The sequence below is a fragment of the Mangifera indica genome, chromosome 1 (genome assembly GCF_011075055.1).
Source record: "Mangifera indica cultivar Alphonso chromosome 1, CATAS_Mindica_2.1, whole genome shotgun sequence".
NCBI lineage: Eukaryota > Viridiplantae > Streptophyta > Magnoliopsida > Sapindales > Anacardiaceae > Mangifera > Mangifera indica.
In genome coordinates this window covers 5,596,924-5,617,353 of record NC_058137.1, presented here as the reverse complement: position 1 = coordinate 5,617,353, position 20,430 = coordinate 5,596,924, and the positions used below count along the sequence as shown (strand labels likewise).

Here is a 20,430-nt window from a genome sequence, read left to right as displayed (position 1 = left end):
GAAAAGTTGCTCTCATTTTCATTTATTTGGCCCAAATCTCTCGTTTCAAAGCCCCACTTTATTACAACCCTTGTGTTGTGTGTCTTGAATTGGAACACGAAGTCCGTCTGTTATCCATGCAAACACTGTCCCCATGTTATCCCTCACAGTGGCCCCTAATATAAAACCGAAGTCCGAAGTTATCTGCTCCTGGGTTAAGACTTAGAGACGCAGTAAATCAAAATTTAATCACAATAAAATCATAGAAAACAGTAGCAACATCCTCCCTTCGGACAATATGTATATATATATATATGCAATGCATTATAAAGAGAAAGTTTAGTAAATTAACAAAAGGAATATTAAAGATGATGTTACAAATTGAAATAAGTATCAAGGACGAAGATCCATCTCCTGGGTCCAAGCGGTTCGTTCTTGAACATGCAAATGCCAGTAAGTCTGAGCCAGAGAGTCAGGGTCCATCATTGTCATAGCTCTGTCCCCTTCTCCTCCTCTCGGTTGTTGCTCCCCGATCAACCATCTCTGAGTTGCCGACGCTCCCCTGCTCTTAATTTAATCCTCTTTTAACAACTTTCTCATCTATGGATAAATTTAGGTTCTTAATAAAAATTAGTGAATGATAAGTGATTTACCTAGGTGGGCCAATAACACCATCAATGATGACATGGGCAACATGAACACCAAAGGGTTGGAACTCTCTTGCCAGGCATTGCGACAATGCTCTCAGTGCGAACTTCCCACAGCCTGTCTCACTCCAAATTACATATTTAATATTAATTAATTGGAGAAAGTTGATGAACCTATCAACAGATTAGTTAAACAAAAGTGAGATTATACAATTAATAATTAATTACATAGTTCAGAGAAACCCGCCATGCCACTGAGAGAAGCTGAGCAACCAGTGAACAGAATTGTTCCCTTTCCTCTTTCCACCATGCCAGGAAGAACCTACAATTCAACATTTAACCTTAAGACCACTGTTATATACACAAGAAGATATGGTTTTATTGAGTTAGAATTGCTTTGAGATATTAATTAGCTTCCTGTTTTAGCATATGATAATGGGGGATTTTGGTTCACTGAAATCTTAATTACCTAGAAGAATAGAAATTAAGGTGAAAGAAGCTTAAAGCTATATGAAGATGGATGATAGAAGTACCTGTTGAGCACAGAGAAAGGCACCAACAGAGGAGACAAAGACGGATTTCGCAAAAGAATCGATGCGAATGTCAGTGAAGTTGGTGGAGTGCAAAGAAACTGGGTGGTATGCATTGTATACAAGCACTTCAACAAATCCAAGGGAAAGAACTCCTTCAAATGCCTCCTTCACACTTCTTGAATCCGAACAGTCAATTCTGATTGCAAACACTTGTGCTTTCTCTTCCCTTGCTATCTCGTCCGCAAATACTGATAATCGCCCTGTAATCAATACATAAATTGCTTCAAAACCCTTTTCACACTTGCTTTTTTAAGAGAAAAATGGTTTCTTTTTATGAACTAAGAGAAGAAGTAGCGAGAGATACCTAAGTCACGGGCGAGGATGGCCACTGTGTAGCCTTCATGGGCAAACTTTCGGGCTATGGATCGACCGAGTTTGGGTCCGACCCCAACAATGGCAGCGATGCCTCTACAAGAGCCAGAACTGGACATGCTACGCATCTTTGCCAGTTAGCTGCGGTTTGGAGATATAAACGCCGGCGGTTGTTTCGGTTCAGTTCTTCTTTGAGATTGGAAAATTTATATAGAAAAAAAAAAAAAACTTGAGATAAGAGATGAATATTGCTTTCTTTGCCTCCTCTGTCACTGTCTATGTCGTTGCCTCCTCAGCAAGAAGCATTTCTCCGTCAGAGCTAAAGCATTTCTTGGCTTTGAATATTGCTTTCTTTGCCTTTCATTTCTTATAAACCATCCCACCTCTCTTTCTCACTGTTTTAATCTCAATCTCTTAAATTTAGGGTTGTTAACAGTTGTTGATGCACTTGCAGATTCCTGGCAGGTAAGAGATCCTTTCAACATCAAAATTGTGACATTTGCTAATCGTCCCAAAACCGGTTCTTCGCCAAACTTCTACAGGTTTCTTAGCATCTCAAGTCAACTATTCTCTAGCCAACCTTTTCTGACAAAACCTGTACGGTAAACTTTAGATTAAAAAGACTTAACCCATGTTGTCTTATATAAGTGGTAATAAGGTAAAATGACATAATCCGCAAAATATCTATAGTTCAGAGAGCAGTCTTGATCTCGTAACCCTCCTGGTTCCTTTCAACCATTACAGAAAAGTGGCGGTAGCTATAACTCTGCAGTCTGCAGGCAAGGAAAAAAGATTTCAGATGCACTTTAACTCCATTCTTGACCTCTGTAGCATGCATGGGTTGCCTCTATCGCTAGCCAATTCTTTGATAGAAAGCAGCAGCAGCAGCAGCCAAGGCTTCTTGATTATAGATATGCTTTAATTTTATGGGCGGCTGGCAGGTTGTGTTATATGAGTTGGGTTTTGTTTCATCATTAATAAACATCGGAGAATATTAGATGTTGGTGGGTAATGGCAATGCAAGGTCCTACTGCAGAATTTCAAGAGTTTATCATCACATGGCAACTTGCTACATTCTTCACCCCCGCTTTCCTCTCTTTTGATGAGGTAACCATGGAGGATATTTTCAGTTAGGTTGGATGATGAGTTCAGCAATCCATTCCAGATGAGTTATGATTGGACTGGAAGAAAGATAAGACATAAGAATAAGATATCCGAGAGATTGACATCGAAGAATAGAGCAATGGTTGCCAATGGGTTTAGAGTCGAGTGGCGAAGGATATACGGATGGGATAATGGTTAACGGCTGGAGTAGTTTTTTTTTTTTTTTTTTTTTAAATTAGTATTATTTTAAGAAATAAAAATATGATTTTGCCTTGATATTTTTCTTTTACGATGAGTTAGAATTCAATTGAAAAAGTGTAATTTGTGTATAAAATTTAACTTACAAAAATTCGTATTTACGTTACATTCATTCAATCTTGATACAAAAACAAGCTCTTCTTCTGCCGACATTATCCTCTGCCAGTAGAGCAGGATTTGTTTGTCCGTACATAAATCTTTTAAGCCTGTCTTGTACCTTCAAAACGTACAATATTTTACAATTATATTTTATTTAATAAAATTGTAATCGATTCAATTCAATCATTAAGAATGGGACCATAAATCAAAGTTGTATCTCAATCTTTTCAGCTTCGTCGATTCTAACTTCTTTCAATAGCCACCTGCCCGTGGCCCATTCAAGGTTTCTGGGTCTACCTCTAGCTTTTTAATTTTATTTAGCATGCATAAATAAGACATTGAGTTATTTATACATACCAAGATAATAATATCAAATTAAATAATTTTAAAATTAAAAAAATAACTATATCACTCTTATTAATGTAGAAAAATCTTGATACGAACTAATTAAAATAATGTTATATTAATTAATAAATGGATCAAGGCTCTGTATAGTACGGATGATGAAGAAAAAGAAATGGATCAAGGCATGCAAAGCTTTTGTAGCTCTGTGACTGATTCGGGCTGGACCGAATGAGAAGGCCTTATTTCTATGAATGTGATTGATGTTTAATGGATCATCAACTGGGCTGGGCTACTGATTACCCCAATCCTCCAGTCTTTCCTCTTCTGACCTGTTGAAAAGCTGTCTCTTCTCCCTGCATCTGCCGTTCGTGATCTCGTTGTTCTTTACATCATTCTTCATCTCTTTACAATTCAATGAACTCCATATTCGCTTAGGAAATTCATCAGGTAAGTTAAATAATTTAAATTTCTTTATTTCAAGTTAGATAATCAGATTCATCTCTGGATTTCTATTTGATCTGAAATAGCAATCGTATAAAGTTGCTTGTTGACTTTTTGTAGTAATGTTATAAGGTGAAACAGAAAATAACGAAGTAAATGGAGTGGTCCACAGTTCAGCACCTAGATCTGCGCCACGTCGGTCGCGGCGATAACAAACCCTTGCAGCCGCATGCTGCTGCGTTTCACCACAATCAGGCACTCATTGCTGTTGCTATTGGAACCTACATCATTGGTAAATTCATTTAATATATCAATTCATACTGTTTCAATTCATACTAATTTTGAATTTAATGCTTGAATATTTTGTGTGTGCAGAATTTGATACTTTATCTGGAAGCAAGATTGCTTCTATTGACATTGGTTCACCTGTTGTTCGCATGGCTTATAGTCCCACCAGCAGCCATGCTGTTGTCGCTATTCTTGAGGTTTTGACCTAAATATGCAAATTTGAGTTCTTGCCTGATGTCTGTGTAAATTGATGCTCTTGGGCTGCCTTTCGACTTGCCATCAGTTCTAAACTTTTGTACTATCAGTTCTAAGTTCTAAACTTTTGTTACTGTAGGATTGTACAATTAGGTCCTGCGATTTTGACACTGAGCAAACTTTTGTGCTACATTCACCTGAAAAGAAGTCAGAACAAATTTCTATTGATACAGAAGTTCATCTTGCATTGACACCTCTCCAACCGGTTGTATTTTTTGGTTTCCACAGGAGGATGAGTGTTACTGGTCAGTATGCTTTCCAGGCTTTGTACTTTTTGATTTGTCTCAAGTCTTACATATATGCCATTATATCAATCCTGTAGCTGTTTCTAATTTTGAATTCTTCTGTGAAGTTGTTGGAACTGTCGAAGGAGGAAGGGCTCCTACAAAAATAAAGACAGACTTGAAGAAGCCAATTGTTAATATAGCTTGCCATCCCCGTCTACCAGTACTGGTAAAATTTTAGTTTGGTTCTGATTTTGGTCACTGTTAGGGCAGTAAATGTGTTGAGATGATCCTGATCCATTTGGTGGATAAATAAAGAGTTCGACTTATTGAATTTTCAGTATATTAATATAATTATTTCATTCTGTTAAAAAATTGAGTGTTTATCCTATATTATTCTCAATTTAGTTTTGAAATCGGTTGAAAAAATGCTTTAATTTTTCCAAGCCCCAAATAAAAAGACATGGAAACTAAATTCTTATTTAATGATTTAGTGTGTAACTTATTTTCATTTATTGAGTGAGAAGAATCAAGATCTTGCAATTTTATCATTTTTCATCAAAGATAATTATTAGGAGAATTCTTGATTGAATGTCTATTGAATTATTGGAAGTTAAGGTGTCCATGGATAATTTGCAACTTTTGCTTGAAGACGATTATCTGCATGGTTGTTTGAGACTTGAAGTGGGGCCAGACGCTAATGTTGTTAGATTTTGAGCATTAATATGAGTGTGAGTCATCTATCATCCATTGATGATATCGCTTCTTTCCGGGAGAGAAGAAAGAAATTTTTGCTTAATTTAAGGGTTCTTGCATTTGCAAAGTTGTATTAGGAGCGCCTTAAGTTGAAATAGATCTCTTGATGTCTCATTATAGTGATGAATATTAAAGTATATAAAAGTGGGATTCCTATCGAATTTATTTTCTTATTATCATAACTTTTACATAGAATGGAAATTACGGAGTTATGAATTTTGCCGTGATATGAATAGTTTTGTAAAATCTTACTAACGGTAACAATTTGTTAAAAAATTGAACATTTATCATTGGAGCGTCAACCGCATATGTTAGGGCTTCTATATGTATTGTGTAATATACTTTATATTATTTTATAGGCTGACAATAACTGGTCATTGTCATTCTTAGTTAGGGGACTTTCATCCAATCGTTTGTTTGACTTCTTTATCTGTTTCCAGTATGTAGCTTATGCAGATGGTTTGATCCGAGCATACAACATCCATACATATGCCGTTCATTACACACTGCAACGTGAGACAAGATGCTTGCTTCCCTATATAGGTTTTTTGATATATATTTATCATTCTTTTGCTGCACAGCATATGATCTTTATTTTATGTGTTTCATTGCAGTTGAAAATACAATTAAACTTATTGGCGCTGGTTCATTTGCTTTTCACCCAACACTGGAATGGATTTTTGTTGGTGATAGGCGAGGTACACTTTTAGCATGGGATGTATCAACAGAGAGACCTATTATGATTGGAATGTAAGTAATAAATGGTTATTTGTTTTGCAGGTTAACTTGTTGATTCAGTGAATGTGATTTCTTCTGCTATTCTCTTTCCTTTCCTTTTCATTATGCTTGTTTTGCATCTTGATAGAGGCTACAATGAACTTATGCAAGTTTTGATAAAGGAAAAAAAACATTGGAGAAATATCTATTGAGAATAACAGGGGTTTTCACTGGGTTGATAATTTGAGCTCTTCTATCTCTTTTCAAAATTCATTGAATTTTATAGTTTCATCTCATTTCCTTTTGTTTTTATCTTTTGGTCAATGGTGGTCCATTTTATTTTCCTTCATCACTTGAGTTATGCTCTCTTGGCATTCTTTTAATGAATTATATATCTGTTCAAGAAAAAAAAACAAGAGAGGTAGCACATCTATTTGTTAGAACTTGCTACTATTAAGTATGATAATAATTTAAAAAAACCTAGAATCTTGTTGGAGGTTACCTAGTAATTAATGATAGGATATTGGTAGAATAAATAAATTAAAATATTTGATTAGGGTAAAATATTTGAGATTAGGTTAAAACGTTAGATTTTGATATTATTTGAATTTGAAAGACAAGATATTGGTAGAATAATTAGAGGTGATTGGATTGAGGAGGAGAAGAATATTGTTATTTGGGTATTTTTGGCATCCTTTGGCTAATTGGGAGATTACAACTTTGGTATTATTTTCTTTTAATATTAATAATATTTTTGTTCATTCCCTATGAAATTGGTATCAGAGCAGTGAGATCTAGGAGGGGATTGGAAAAAAGAGGAAAGAATGGAGAGTAGTGTGGATGTGAAAAAGATTATGTTGGTAATGAAAAAGTCATCAAAATGGGTATGTAAATAAAAAAAAAAAAGGGAAAAAAAAGCTTTCCAATTTTCCCACATTGAGGACAAGGTGGTTTTCAAAAAAGTGGTTAATGTTAGTATTTGATAATAAAAATAATAATTAATTAATTAGAAATTTTTTATTTTAATAAAATATTTGATTAAAATTGAATATTTGAAATTAGGATAAAATAATTGATTTAGATATTATTTGAATTTAGAAATTAGGATATTGGTAGAATAAATAGAGGTGATTGGATTGAAAAGGAGAAGAGAGGAATATTGTTATTTGGGTATTTTGGGTAGTCTTTGGTTGATTGGAAGGCTACTGCTTTGGGAGGAGTTGACACTTCTTGCTGTCAACATTATTTTCTTTTAATTTTAATAATATTTTTGTTATGTCCCTAACAGTTTGTTATCTTTCTAATTACCATATTAATTAACTTGGAAATTGAATGTTTTGTTGGCTCTCAAAAAAAAGAATTTGGAAGCCATCTTCATGTCTTATGTTTTGCTACCAAGATGAACATTTTGGAATTAACCCTGGTACCTTATTATTAGTGTAGAGACAATAACATGCTTGATGTGTTGTAAGTGAGAGAAAGGAAGAAAGCAAGAAAAGACATAGAAAAAATTATAATTGAAAGGGAGAAAAATGATATAGAGAAAGGCTTGGAGGAGAATCATTCAAGAATTCTATTATTTCTATGATTAATCAATGCTCTCTATAGAGAAATGTATGGTCTATATTTTGGTCAAGTCATAAGCAAAAAGGAAACTGACATTTACCAATATTAAGGTGAAAGTGATCTGAACATAACAAGTTAAAAGAGGAAAGTTTGACACTCATTAGTAATACCTTTAATAAAAGTAATTTTAAAATCTATAAAATATAACATCTTTTTATGTTAAAATAAAAAGTCTTTGCTTCCTGGTTCTTCATTAGTATGTCATGATTATTCATTAGTTTTTATAATAAGTTTGGTTATTGATTAGTTAGTCAGCTATGACATTGCATGGAGCCCAATGCAAGGGTTATGAATCTTTCAACAATTAAAGCCTCCTTGGTTGAAAGAAAAGTTCGTCTTAGGGGATGTGAGGCCTTTCTAACTGCTGCATTATGAGTGTTAAATGTGTTAGCTTGAATCACTACTAGATGCCCCTACCTTCGAGGAAAAAAGTTTGAAGCTATTGTAGTACATTCTAGTTTAGCAAGTTTTATCAGGTTAATGAAGGGATTGAGCAGTGAGTGTAGTTTTCTATATCTGTAGCTATCATGTACTTTTGGCTTACCTATTTTGAGTTAAACTGCCAATATTACAGTTGGCATGCATGCTCTTCTGTTTTCCGTTTTCAATATTGCCACTAGGTTTGCAACAAACATTTTTGTAGGTGCTTGGGTCATTTTATCTGGATCTTTTGCCCGAATTTATTAGTTGCTACAATGATGGGTAGATTCAAGTGCTTTTACGGGAGATGCTTGAGAGGACCATGCAAGTTTTTGTATGTATGAGTGTGTGTGTGTGTGTATCGAAGGTGTGATGATTTTTTGATTTGATAAATGACATCAACCTGTGTAAATTAGTTAACTGCTTTTTCTTCTTTTCTCTTGCAATTTCTCTTTTTGTAATTGCTGCTGTTGTCATGGACTTAACTTCAAGAGGTTTCTTTTTTGAGTTGTTGCAGTAGACAAGTGGGTTCCCAACCAATAATCTCAGTTGCTTGGCTTCCCTTGTTGCATTTAGTCGTTACTCTTTCCAAGGATGGTACTCTTCAAGTTTGGAAAACAAGTGTGATGCTTAATCCTAACAGACCTCCTATGCAAACAAGTTTCTTTGAGCCTGCCTGTAAGCTAATTTCTACTTTTACCCTAAAATAATTTCTGTCACCATCCTGAACAGTGGCTCTGTGTGGAGCACGCCTTGACATTCCTCTTTAATTTATATTTATATTCGCATCTTATGAATTCTTTTTGTACTACGTAAAGATTAGTTTGCATGATATGTCGTATAAGTGAATGTGCAAACACATAAATGCATACATGAATGATAAAATGTATTTTTATGGTATGGTTCCTTAGATTCCATCTATCTTTCACATATTCTTCTAATACCAAGGTAATGATTGCTGCAATGCTAACATATTTCTTAATTTGTTTTGCAGCGATTGAATCAATAGATATCCCACGGATTTTATCTCAGCAAGGTGGAGAAGCAGTTTATCCCTTACCACGAGTTAGAGCTTTAGAAGTTCACCCAAAATTGAATTTAGCAGCTCTGTTGTTTGCAGTTACAAGCACTTCCTCTATGCCATTTACCTATAAATTATATGTTATATGTCTGAACTGAGAGATTATTTCTTTGATATAGAATTTGACGGCTGGTGACAATATTAAGAATAGGGCTGCATACACTAGGGGAGCAAGGAAACAACTGTTTGCAGTCTTGCAAAGTGCAAGGGGATCTTCAGGTGAAGTTTTATTTAAATCTGGATTTTCAAGTTTAATAGTATTTTATGTAGCCAGTCATCTTTTTTAATTTGTAATTATATTCATCTTCTTGACATATCTTGATGTTACTATCCTTATCTACTCTGCCTGTGGTTCATGACCTGTTCCAATTATCAAGTTTACTAAATTATTGCATTTTGGAACTGCTAAAGATTATCATTCACACTTCCAGTACTCTATATTATGTGTTGAACCACTAAATTGGTTGGTTTTACTTATATATATTAATGTGGACGATGCAATTCATCAAGGTTACTGCTATTTGGTTCTTTCAATTTTAATATAAAACTTGTTCTTATACTACTGCTTTGTCTCTCTTGCGTACCTGTGGATCAGCCTTCAATTCTTCCTCTTAACTGCAACTTCTGATGAGCTACACTTCTTTACCTGCACTGTTCTATTCAATAAACAACCACAAACACACACACATGGTACAATTAACATAAATCCAGCTCTGTACATCACTTAGAGTAGAGCAGTACATAAATCTCCTTTCCCTCACCCAGCACTGAGAGGCTGATTCTCTCCCTATAACCCTCTAAGTTACACAATTCTTCTCTGATTTCCCTATTTCCCTCCCCAGTTTTTTTCTTTATTTCCTCTCCATAACCATCTGCCTTTTCCCTGTGTGCCACGTTTCCCTTGAATATCCTTGTGGTCCACTTTCCTTACTGCTTGTCTGCTGCTTGTTCCCTTGCTGTGTGTTTGCCATTTGTCAATTCCAGCTTCTTCCCACTTGTACTCATGACTCCTTTCTTTCCTCTCTTCTTCACATATATGTGTGGCCAAACAGTCTCTCATTTCTTTTTCTTGATGGTTCAAATTTTGAGAGTAGATTTTTAAAAATGATAATCAATGAATGCAGCTACTAACACTGTTGGCATTATGAAATGTGAGCAAAACCAAAATGAATGCATTGTGAGCAAAAAAATTGATGATTTATTGTGGGATTTATGGAAATCTATCTGGTTAATATTGATATCTTATACACTGTTTGTACTGGATATTCAGGACTCCCCTGCCTCAAAATTATTATTTAATTTTTTGAAATATCTTCTGCCATTTCTTTCATTAATAGCATGCTGTGCAATTTGTTGGATGCTCTAAATGGAAGAAGAGAATAACTTTAGCTTTTTATGATATTTATGATATTTTGCATCCATTTCTTTTATCATGTTTTGCTTGATTTGTCAAGACACTTTTTGGCTTAGCTGTCATGCTTGTTTAGATGACCAGATATACTGATAGTAGAAGTGATTTGCAGCATCCGTTTTAAAGGAAAAACTCTCATCCATGGGCTCATCAGGAATTTTAGCTGATCATCAACTTCAAGCACAATTACGAGAGCATAATCAAAAGGGGTGAGTTCAAAAGTATTGTTTTGGTTAATGTTGTTTGAATAACATAATTGAATATTGGAACATTTCCATTTTGAAGATTGTAACTGTTACAATTCCTTCAGTACCAATGATATACGTGCTATCATTGACTAATGTGTTAGTTGACTATTGTTTGATCTGACAGCCACAATCACTTGACGATTGCAGATATTGCAAGGAAGGCCTTTCTTTACAGTGTATGTTGCTTTTTATTCATCATTGTTATACATGTTTATGATGAATACTTTATGTACTAAAGGATGGGCACTAACGGGTTGATAAGTCATCATGTGATTTGGTGATTTTAAATTAGAAATAAAGTAAATAATTAAATCATCCAATCTCATGATAACATGTCAGCCTACAGTACTTGTTGATACCAATTTATTAGTACATATAGTATTACTCCATGTTTGTAGTGCTAGGATCAATGGTTTTAACATCTGCACAAAATTTTGACACAATTTGTGGACTTTTAATTGAGGAGCTTTAGATGGTGGTGATCAATTTTGATTTGTCGTTCTCAGAGTACATTAATAATGCCTGTCAGATATAATTTTAGCTACTGGAAATGTATTAATTCAATAGGAAAAAAAATGTAGTCACATTGATACTTGTGTATGTATATAAATGCAAATATGATAGAAGAAAAGTTGGACATGGCAAAGCTGTGATAATAGGGCTATAACTTGGGTCTCAACTTGGCTTTATTTTTTTTTCAAAATTTTTGACTTGCATTAAATATTGAGATGTTTGGTAATTGGTCTAATTCTTGAATTGAACAATATTTAGTTCTATCTTAAGTTTACTGTGTAAGTTTGGTGTTTTTTTTGGGTAAAGTCTCAATATTTATGAGTTTTGTCTAGCTGAGCATTTAATCTTAAGGGACATTTACATTTATTTGCATTTGAATGAGACATTATTGTGCTTAGTGTGACAGCTAGGCTAAACAATAATTCACACTTATTTGCAACCCATAAAGAAACATTCACACACCCAAACAAAGCATATAAGTGGAATTTTATCATGAGTAAGAGGTGATTAATCTCCCCATTTTTCTTTAGGGCAAGTTTACATTTATTTGCTTAAATTGGTATTTCAGTTTGTGGCTTATATTTTAATGACAATAATATACTTCCTTGATTTGTATCCCAGTTTTAGATCCTAAGGGATGTGAAATTAATTTAAGACTGCCACATGAGTGTTGCAAAGAGAATGATATAACAATCATTAAATAGTATAACTTGAAATATAGAAGTTATAGTACAAAATTGGGACTTATAGCATTACTATATAGTTTTAAAGCTGTATTTTCCTTTTTCTCTCTCTCTTTTTTTTTTTTTTTTGGCCAATCTTTAGACATTTGCTAAGTAACTCAATTGAGAATGCACATCAAACTTTGGCTCTTTTGGATCTTAAATCTTTTATTTATCTTTCCTGTTTGATGTGGTGATGACTTGCGTTTGTTATAGCATTTCATGGAAGGTCATGCCAAAAGTGCTCCAATATCTCGGCTGCCTCTAATCACAATCCTAGATATTAAACATCGACTAAGGGACATCCCTGTTTGTCAGGTAGCTTAGTTTTGAAGATTTAAACTGATTTTTATACAAGTGGTTACATTGTGTAAGCTTGCATATGATGATGGTTTTGGTTTGCTGGCAGCAATTTCATTTGGAGCTCAATTTCTTCAATAGAGAGAACAGGGTTCTTCATTATCCTGTCAGGGCCTTTTATGTAGATGGCATAAATATTATGGCATATAATCTCTGTACCGGAGTTGATAGTGTCTACAAGAGACTTTACACTTCGGTAATGCTGAACTGGATTCTTTTTTATTTGAAATTGCTTGGTCCAGTGTCCCTTACGATAAATTGCGGTTTCAGATTCCAAGCAATGTGGAATATTATCCAAAGTACATGGTTTACAGTAAAAAACAGAGGCTGTTTCTAGTGGTTTATGAGTTCAGTGGCACTACAAATGAGGTTGTCCTCTATAGGGAAAATGTCGATTCCCAGTTAGCTGACAGTAAAAGTAGCACTATCAAAGGTAGTTCATTTTCTTAAACATGTTTTTTTTATTGTTGTTAGCCTGTGCATGCGTATATCAGAGCTGAAAAATTGCGTGGGCATGACGCTGATGATAAGTATGGAGTTTTTCAGGTCTAGATGCAGCATTTATTGGGCCCAATGAAAATCAATTTGCAATTCTTGATGAAGACAAGACTGGATTGGCTTTATACATTCTTGGGGGGGTGGGCTCACAAGAAGCTGATGAAAAGAACCAGTCAGCAGATTCAAATGTTAGCTCAGTTCGTGGTCCATTGCAGTTTATGTTTGAAACCGAAGTTGATCGCATCTTTTCCACTCCAATAGGTGCTTGTGGAAATAAGATCTTTTATATTAGATAGCAGTTGCTTCTGTAATACATTGTACTGATTAGTTTTTCCTATTGTTGTAGAGTCAACTTTGATGTTTGCATGTAATGGTGATCTCATTGGGTTGGCAAAGTTGATTCAAGGATACCGTCTGTCAACTTCAAGTGGTCATTGCATACCAACGAAATCTGATGGAAAAAAGTCTATCAAGTTGAAAGTTAATGAAATTGTGCTTCAGGTAATTAGTTAAACTCTTTGTGCTTGCAACTCATGAATTGAATAAATTAGGGAAGTCGTAGAATTTCCTATTTTCTTTTCCTAGTGTATTATTTTTTGAATGTCTGAAGCAATTCTTAATATAGCTAGGTCTTCTATTTGGTTCACCGGAGATCCATTGGGTCCTTGAATAGCACAATGAGATGCAACCATCTTTCTTTCCTTGGCATGTTCTTCCAATTCTTGATTCCCCTCCTTTGGTGTCAGAACAATTCAATCTCATGTCATTTGTGTGCTAAAAAGTGATTTAATCAACTAAACTAGCTTGCACTATTTCAGATGTGGAAAAATATTAATTTGCATATATATAATTTTATTGTGCCCAGTCCAACTTTTTTACTTATCTGGTACACATATTTGTTGATAAATGTTATTGTAACACAAAGCAAATTATGCTAGATAATTCAGTTTCTGCTTCAAGGATACTTTTGGGCCCCACACCCTTTTCTTTAAAATACCCCAGTGAATCTTTGTGTGGCTGTGCTGGTAGCTGAGGCTATAATGCTTTAGCTTGTCTGCCAAGTGGGGCTGAGGAAAATTCTGACATGGAAAAAAAGTAAAGTTAATATTTTGAGTTCTTTGTCGGCTTCTGCATTCATAGAAATTTGGTGATTATGAATAACTAAGAATTGTACATCTTATTCTATTTCTGTTCCTATTGAACTAGGATGGAGTAAAAGGATAAAGTCTTCAAGTAAAAGTTAAAGCACCAGGAGTTAAGGCCTATTTTAAGCAACATTTATGTAACAAACATGTAGCCAACATAATAAAATTTTAGCATTTGCTCTTGTTAGTCCTGTATTAAATCAGTCTAGATTGAAACCTTGCTATGCCATATCTGCAAAACTATGATTTATCATGATTATACTTAACTGCCTTGTTGAATGTAAAAAGAAAAGCAACCAAGTGAATAGAGATTTGAGCCTTTCTATGAGGACCTGTTAACCCCTTCAATCTATGCAGAAACATGCATGAGTATATAGTGAATTGTTTCACTTAAATTCTGAAGTAAAATCTCATATCGTGGTTCTCAACAAAGCCCTGGTAACCCCATGCAAAGTTATCTTGTCATATAAATGGGATATGCTTTTACTCAGTAACCTGTTGAGTTCAAATGAGAGAGCTGGATGATTGGATTTCGTGATATTTTAGTCAGTTCATTAACTTCTTCATAAGTTATATATGTATGCATTCATCATCATTTCGTAGATCTCTTTTATGTGCAACTTGTGCTCTTCAATAAATCGTGCAGATGATCTATATCTTGGAATTTTTCAACTTCAACAGGTAAATTGGCAAGAGACTCAGAGAGGCTATGTTGCAGGAATTTTAACTACTCAAAGAGTACTTATGGTTTCGGCTGATCTTGACATTTTGGCAAGCAGTTCAACAAAATTTGATAAAGGACTTCCTTCAATATCCTTATTCAGAATAACTCTTTTGCTGGGACCCTATCAATGATATATAGATATATTTCTATCCTTAATTAGAATAACTGAGCTTGAAACTTCTCTCCTTTCCTTCTTCATCCCTGCTTTTTCTTCTATGTTTTCATATAAACTTGTATGACAAGATCAATGTGTTTTGTTTGAACACTTAACATATGTGCACTATAGATCCCTTTTGTGGGTTGGGCCAGCGCTTCTGTTTTCTACTGCTACCGGAATTAGTGTGCTAGGCTGGGATGGAAAAGTTAGGACGATTCTCTCAATTAGCATAACAAATTCAGGTAAATAGCCTGTCTTGTGTTTTATGCTTGAAGAGCCTGGTGTCCTCTATAATGTGATATGTAAAGAACATCACTCGCAACTTTTAATTGTAGTATTATGCTGAGTTGAAATTCCTCCTTGCAGTTTTGGTTGGTGCTTTAAATGATCGCTTATTGCTCGCAAACCCAACAGATATCAGTCCCAAACAAAAGAAAAGGTTTGAGATTAAGAGTTGTCTTGTTGGGCTTCTTGAACCTCTTCTTATCGGGTTTGCCACAATGCAACAATATTTTGAGCAGAAGCTTGACCTGTCTGAAATATTGTACCAAATAACATCAAGGTTTTCTTATCTCTTTCTCTTGGACATACTATATTTTTATCAAAACGCATCTTATTATATCAAATAGATCTGTGGACAGAAGCTAGTAATATCTGACATTACTGGCATTTTTTCTGATAAAGATTTGACAGCTTGCGTATAACTCCCCGGTCTCTTGATATTCTTGCCAACGGTCCTCCTGTCTGTGGGGACCTTGCTGTATCGTTATCCCAATCTGGCCCACAGTTTAATCAGGTGAGAAATGATGATGCCTTATGTTTTATGTTATACAAATCTTGTGTAGTTTCTCACACATGGGAGAAATAATTTAGGTGTTGCGCGGCATATATGCAATTAAAGCTCTCCGGTTTTCTACTGCTCTATCTGTTTTGAAGGATGAATTTTTGCGCTCTAGAGATTATCCAAAATGTCCACCAACCTCGCATTTATTCCATCGCTTCCGGCAACTAGGATATGCCTGTATAAAGTAAGCACAGTGTTTTTTATGCTTCAGATGTTTTACACATTGAGAAGGTCAGATATTCGTGCTTAGGCTGAAGAACTACGTATTATATGTGTTAGCTTTTAAGAACCTGAGATCTTTCATTTTAAACTCATTTTAGACCAAAATTTTCATTTGTTTGGGAAAATAATTGACTTTTATCATTCTCTTTCGTCCTGGATGTCCTGCTGAAAAAAAAAATTTTGTTACTAAGTTCAATAGCGCATTTGATTGTTCAGTTATATGTATAATTTATCATATATACAAATTTGGACAAATAGCTTTGGAAAGTTTTAATTATAAGTGCCTAAATCTGAACCTGTATGCAGATTTCATAATGTTTTTACCAAGATATATTTTGATATGTTAGTGGCAATCAATTATTACTGCTCGGTGTTTGATCATCTTGTTGGCATAATGATAGCAATATAATCGTAATCATGTTTTTTCTTTCATGACCTTGAATTTTGAAACTGTAGGTATGGACAGTTTGACAGTGCCAAAGAAACTTTTGAAGTCATAGCAGACTATGAGAGCATGCTTGATATGTTTATATGCCACCTTAATCCCAGTGCAATGCGTCGTCTTGCTCAAAGATTGGAAGAAGAAGGGGCTAATTCAGAATTGAGGCGATATTGTGAAAGGATTTTGAGAGTCCGCTCTACTGGATGGACACAAGGCATTTTTGCCAATTTTGCTGCTGAGAGTATGGTTCCAAAAGGACCTGAATGGGGTGGTGGGAACTGGGAAATCAAGACTCCCACTAACTTGAAGAGTGTACCTCAGTGGGAGCTGGCTGCAGAAGTGGTGCCTTATATGAGGACTGACGATGGTCCCATACCATCTATCATTTCTGATCATATTGGTGTTTACCTGGGTTCAATCAGGGGAAGAGGCAATATTGTCGAAGTAACAGAAAATAGCTTGGTTAAACCTTTCATGCCTGCAAGAGCTGACAATAAACCTAATGGACTTCATACTCCTTTAGCCAAATCTGTATCTAACAAATCAAAGGGGGTGCCTGATGGTGAATCGACAGTCAGTTCATTGATGGGTCTAGAAACTCTTACCAGTCAATATACTGGTTCTACCGCTGCTGATGAACAGGCTAAAGCTGAAGAAGAATTTAAGAAACCAATGTATGGTGCAACTGCCGATGGTAGTAGCAGTGATGAGGAGGGAACATCAAAAGGCAAAAAACTACAAATTAGAATACGAGATAAGCCTATTGCATCTGCTACGGTGGATGTCGATAAGATTAAAGAAGCCACAAAGCAGTTTAAACTTGGTGATGGGTTGGGCCCACCTATGAGATCTAAGTCGCTAACTGTTGGATCCCAGGACCTTGGTCAGATTTTGTCACAGACTTCTCCTGCTACTGGTGGAACTGCAGCTGCACCTGCAGTTTCTGCTCCTATTGACCCATTTGGTACTGAGTCTTGGTCACAACCTCCATCAGTATCACAGCCAGCTCTTACAACTGCAGGTATTGGAGCTACAGCTAGACCTATTCCTGAAGACTTCTTCCAGAATACAATTCCATCATTCCAAGTTGCGGCCTCACTGCCTCCTCCTGGAACTTCTTATCTTGCAAAATATGAACAAGCTGCTAGAGGCATTCAAAGTGGCAAGGTAACACCTAACCAGGGAAGTGCATCTGCCTCTGACATTGGTCTCCCTGATCATGGTGTTCCCCCACAAGCTCCTCAACAACCTGCAATTCCACTTGAGTCCATTGGACTTCCTGATGGTGGTGTTCCACCACAATCTTCTGGTCAGGCTTCTGTCCTGTCTCAACCTCAAGTTCAGGCTGCTCAGGCCCCCCCTTCCATGCAACCTCTTGATCTCAGTGCCCTTGGAGTTTCAGATTCTGGAAAACCCACTAATCGTGCTGTTTCTCCACCAGCAACAGTACGTCCTGGACAGGTTAGTATGTGTTTGTCTGTGTAGTTTCTTGCTTTTACTTCAATTTATCCCTCTTTTGGGTCTTCTTTTGGCAGAGACAGGTCATAGGAAATGTTGATTCTTAACTTGTACACACACACACACACACACACACACACATATAAACACAATAATTCTCTAGTAAGAATGCCCTTACAGGATTAATGGAAGGACCATGCATGAATGCCATTGGATTTATATTTGTTAGATTGAAATGATATTTAGCGAATGAACCCAATGACCTTCAAGCATGATCTTTGCATTGATTAGTATAAGATGTCCTTACTAGAGAATTATTTATTTTTTTTGTGTGTGTGTGTGTTTTTGTATATGTTTGAAAATTTCTTGTGCTGACTCTCTGCAATATTAATGCTACAGGTAGTTTTAAAAAGATCACTTTCTTTTTACAAGCATGATCATTATGAACTAGCCATTTTATGTATGCATATCTTTATTTTAAACTTTGGGCTTCGTCATATGCTTTTTTTCTTCATTGCCGAATTCTGTTGTTTGATGGAAGTGTTCACATGTGCGGGTGAAGACCACTCAGTTATAAAATTTGGCAGTCAAGGTCTTTATTTAGGTTGGCTTATGCCATCTAGCATAGTTCAGAATGGAGGAGGAAGGTAGGTTTGAGGAATAACGATACTAAAGTTTTCACAATAAAGTTACTTTTTTGACATATAGCTTCATTTGGAATAGTGATTATAGGCATCAAATTCTCTGCATCACCTGTTATTTTGAGATTAAATATTGGTTAGAAGAAGACAGACGAAATAAGTGGGGTGTGGTGGAACAGTAACCTGATCTTCAAGTTCTATTTAATTTTCTAAATGTATTTATTTTTTTCCTTGCATATGTAGCAAGTAACTATATGGAGAAAGGTTTGAGAGGTTCACTTTTTATCCCCAGTTGACCTTTTCCAATCTATCTGTCTAGTCTATTGGCTTCTTTTCATATGTCATAAACATGTTTAATATCTGTATTCCTAGATCTGTACATCATGGCTTATTATCCTCATACAGGTTCCTCGTGGGGCAGCTGCTTCAGTATGTTTCAAGACGGGTGTTGCTCACCTTGAGCAGAATCAACTTCCAGATGCACTATCTTGTTTTGATGAAGCTTTCCTTGCATTAGCTAAGGATCAGTCTCGAGGTGCTGACATTAAAGCTCAAGCAACCATCTGTGCACAGTACAAGATAGCAGTCACTCTTCTGCAGGTACTTATTTTTGTTATATCTTCAAATGAATTCAGTAGAATGAATTTATCTCTCAAGACCAAATATCTTCAGAGTAGCACCTTGCTGGTGTTTAATTCTTTTGTTGGACACATAATTTTAATTTTTTTTTTTTTAGAAACTGATAACTATCTATGAATAAGTATATTTTTAGACCTGGTTATTGGTTGAAGGTTTAGTTAGCTTATCTAATTTTTTACTTTATAAACGGCCTCAGTTCAGAAAAATTATTACATAAGAGTCCTGTATGGTAGATGATTGAGCAAAATTATTACTTGCATGATTTGCAGATAGCCTTTTATTGTTGTGTACAGCATAGATTTTCTTATGTGATTTTAACAGGAGGTATTGGCATGACCATCACTTGGGTTACACTGCAGGAAATTTCACGACTGCAGAAAGTTCAAGGCCCTAGTGCAATCAGCGCAAAAGATGAAATGGCTAGACTGTCACGTCATTTGGGTTCCCTCCCTCTTCAGACAAAGCACCGAATAAATTGCATTCGAACTGCCATTAAAAGGAACATGGATGTTCAGAATTTTGGATATGCAAAACAAATGCTTGAGCTGCTTCTGTCCAAAGCTCCTCCAAGTAAGCAGGATGAGTTGAGGAGTCTGATTGACATGTGTGTTCAGAGGGGCTTGACCAACAAGTCTATTGATCCTTTGGAAGATCCCTCTCAATTCTGTGCTGCCACACTCAGCCGTCTGTCGACCATTGGATATGATGTCTGTGATATTTGTGGGGCCAAATTTTCAGCTCTCTCAGCACCTGGATGCATTATCTGCGGCATGGGAAGTATTCAAAGATCAGATGCAGTTGCAGCGCCTGTTCCTTCACCATTTGGCTGAGAATGAAGATGGAAAAATGTAGCTCTTTATTATCCCATTAGAGCTTCTTACTTTCACCCTGCATCATACCACCGATTTTGATTGGAAGAATGAGCCATTTATCATAGAGGAAGGTAGATAGCATTGCCAATTGGTATATAATGTAATTTTAATTTGTTTGTAAATGGTTTTTGTTTGTTGTAATATGCATGTGCTTGCTGGGTTTGTAATGGAAGTCACTAATACAATGCCTTCACAGTTTTGTAGGCTGTATCGAACATTTCTCTGGTTCATTGATTTCTAGGTGTTTGGCCACTGATTTTAGCTTGGTGAGTAATTTAAAGACCATTTTATCAAAGGTGCTATATTTTTACTTAAATTCTTATACACGATTTGTTTATCATATTGTATAACCGTATATTTGTATTAAATATTTGGATTTTTTTCTTTAA

The 20,430-nt window shown here is 35.5% G+C and overlaps 2 protein-coding genes across 5 annotated transcripts; one reads left to right on the top strand and one right to left on the bottom strand.

The window, feature by feature from the left end:
- Positions 1-267: 267 nt before the first annotated feature.
- Positions 268-2,758, bottom strand: LOC123221851 (estradiol 17-beta-dehydrogenase 1-like). The gene is made up of 5 exons (XM_044644795.1): positions 1,524-2,758; positions 1,160-1,419; positions 855-948; positions 633-744; positions 268-541 (listed from the first exon to the last, which is right to left on the bottom strand). The coding sequence occupies exons 1-5, from the start codon at positions 1,657-1,659 to the stop codon at positions 373-375; spliced, it is 771 nt and encodes a 256-aa protein (XP_044500730.1). The 5' UTR covers positions 1,660-2,758; the 3' UTR covers positions 268-372.
- An 870-nt stretch (positions 2,759-3,628) lies between these two features.
- LOC123210926 lies at positions 3,629-20,336 on the top strand. Of its 4 annotated transcripts, XR_006501341.1 has the most exons (26): positions 3,629-3,784; positions 3,899-4,070; positions 4,154-4,263; positions 4,401-4,566; positions 4,674-4,774; positions 5,742-5,814; positions 5,916-6,051; positions 8,582-8,742; positions 9,059-9,183; positions 9,265-9,364; positions 10,669-10,765; positions 10,929-10,980; positions 12,256-12,357; positions 12,449-12,595; positions 12,670-12,832; positions 12,946-13,158; positions 13,244-13,398; positions 14,724-14,852; positions 15,048-15,165; positions 15,290-15,485; positions 15,608-15,719; positions 15,797-15,951; positions 16,446-17,892; positions 18,936-19,130; positions 19,529-20,112; positions 20,238-20,336. XR_006501341.1 is itself a non-coding variant. In XM_044629457.1 (25 exons), the coding sequence occupies exons 2-25, from the start codon at positions 3,935-3,937 to the stop codon at positions 19,997-19,999; spliced, it is 4,860 nt and encodes a 1,619-aa protein (XP_044485392.1). In that variant the 5' UTR covers positions 3,629-3,784; positions 3,899-3,934; the 3' UTR covers positions 20,000-20,336. The 4 variants fall into 4 exon arrangements, 3 of the variants coding, with proteins under 3 accessions (XP_044485392.1, XP_044485461.1, XP_044485531.1); XM_044629457.1 differs by having other exon boundaries at positions 19,529-20,336; XM_044629526.1 differs by having other exon boundaries at positions 3,632-3,784; positions 3,911-4,070; positions 19,529-20,336.
- Positions 20,337-20,430: the final 94 nt, after the last annotated feature.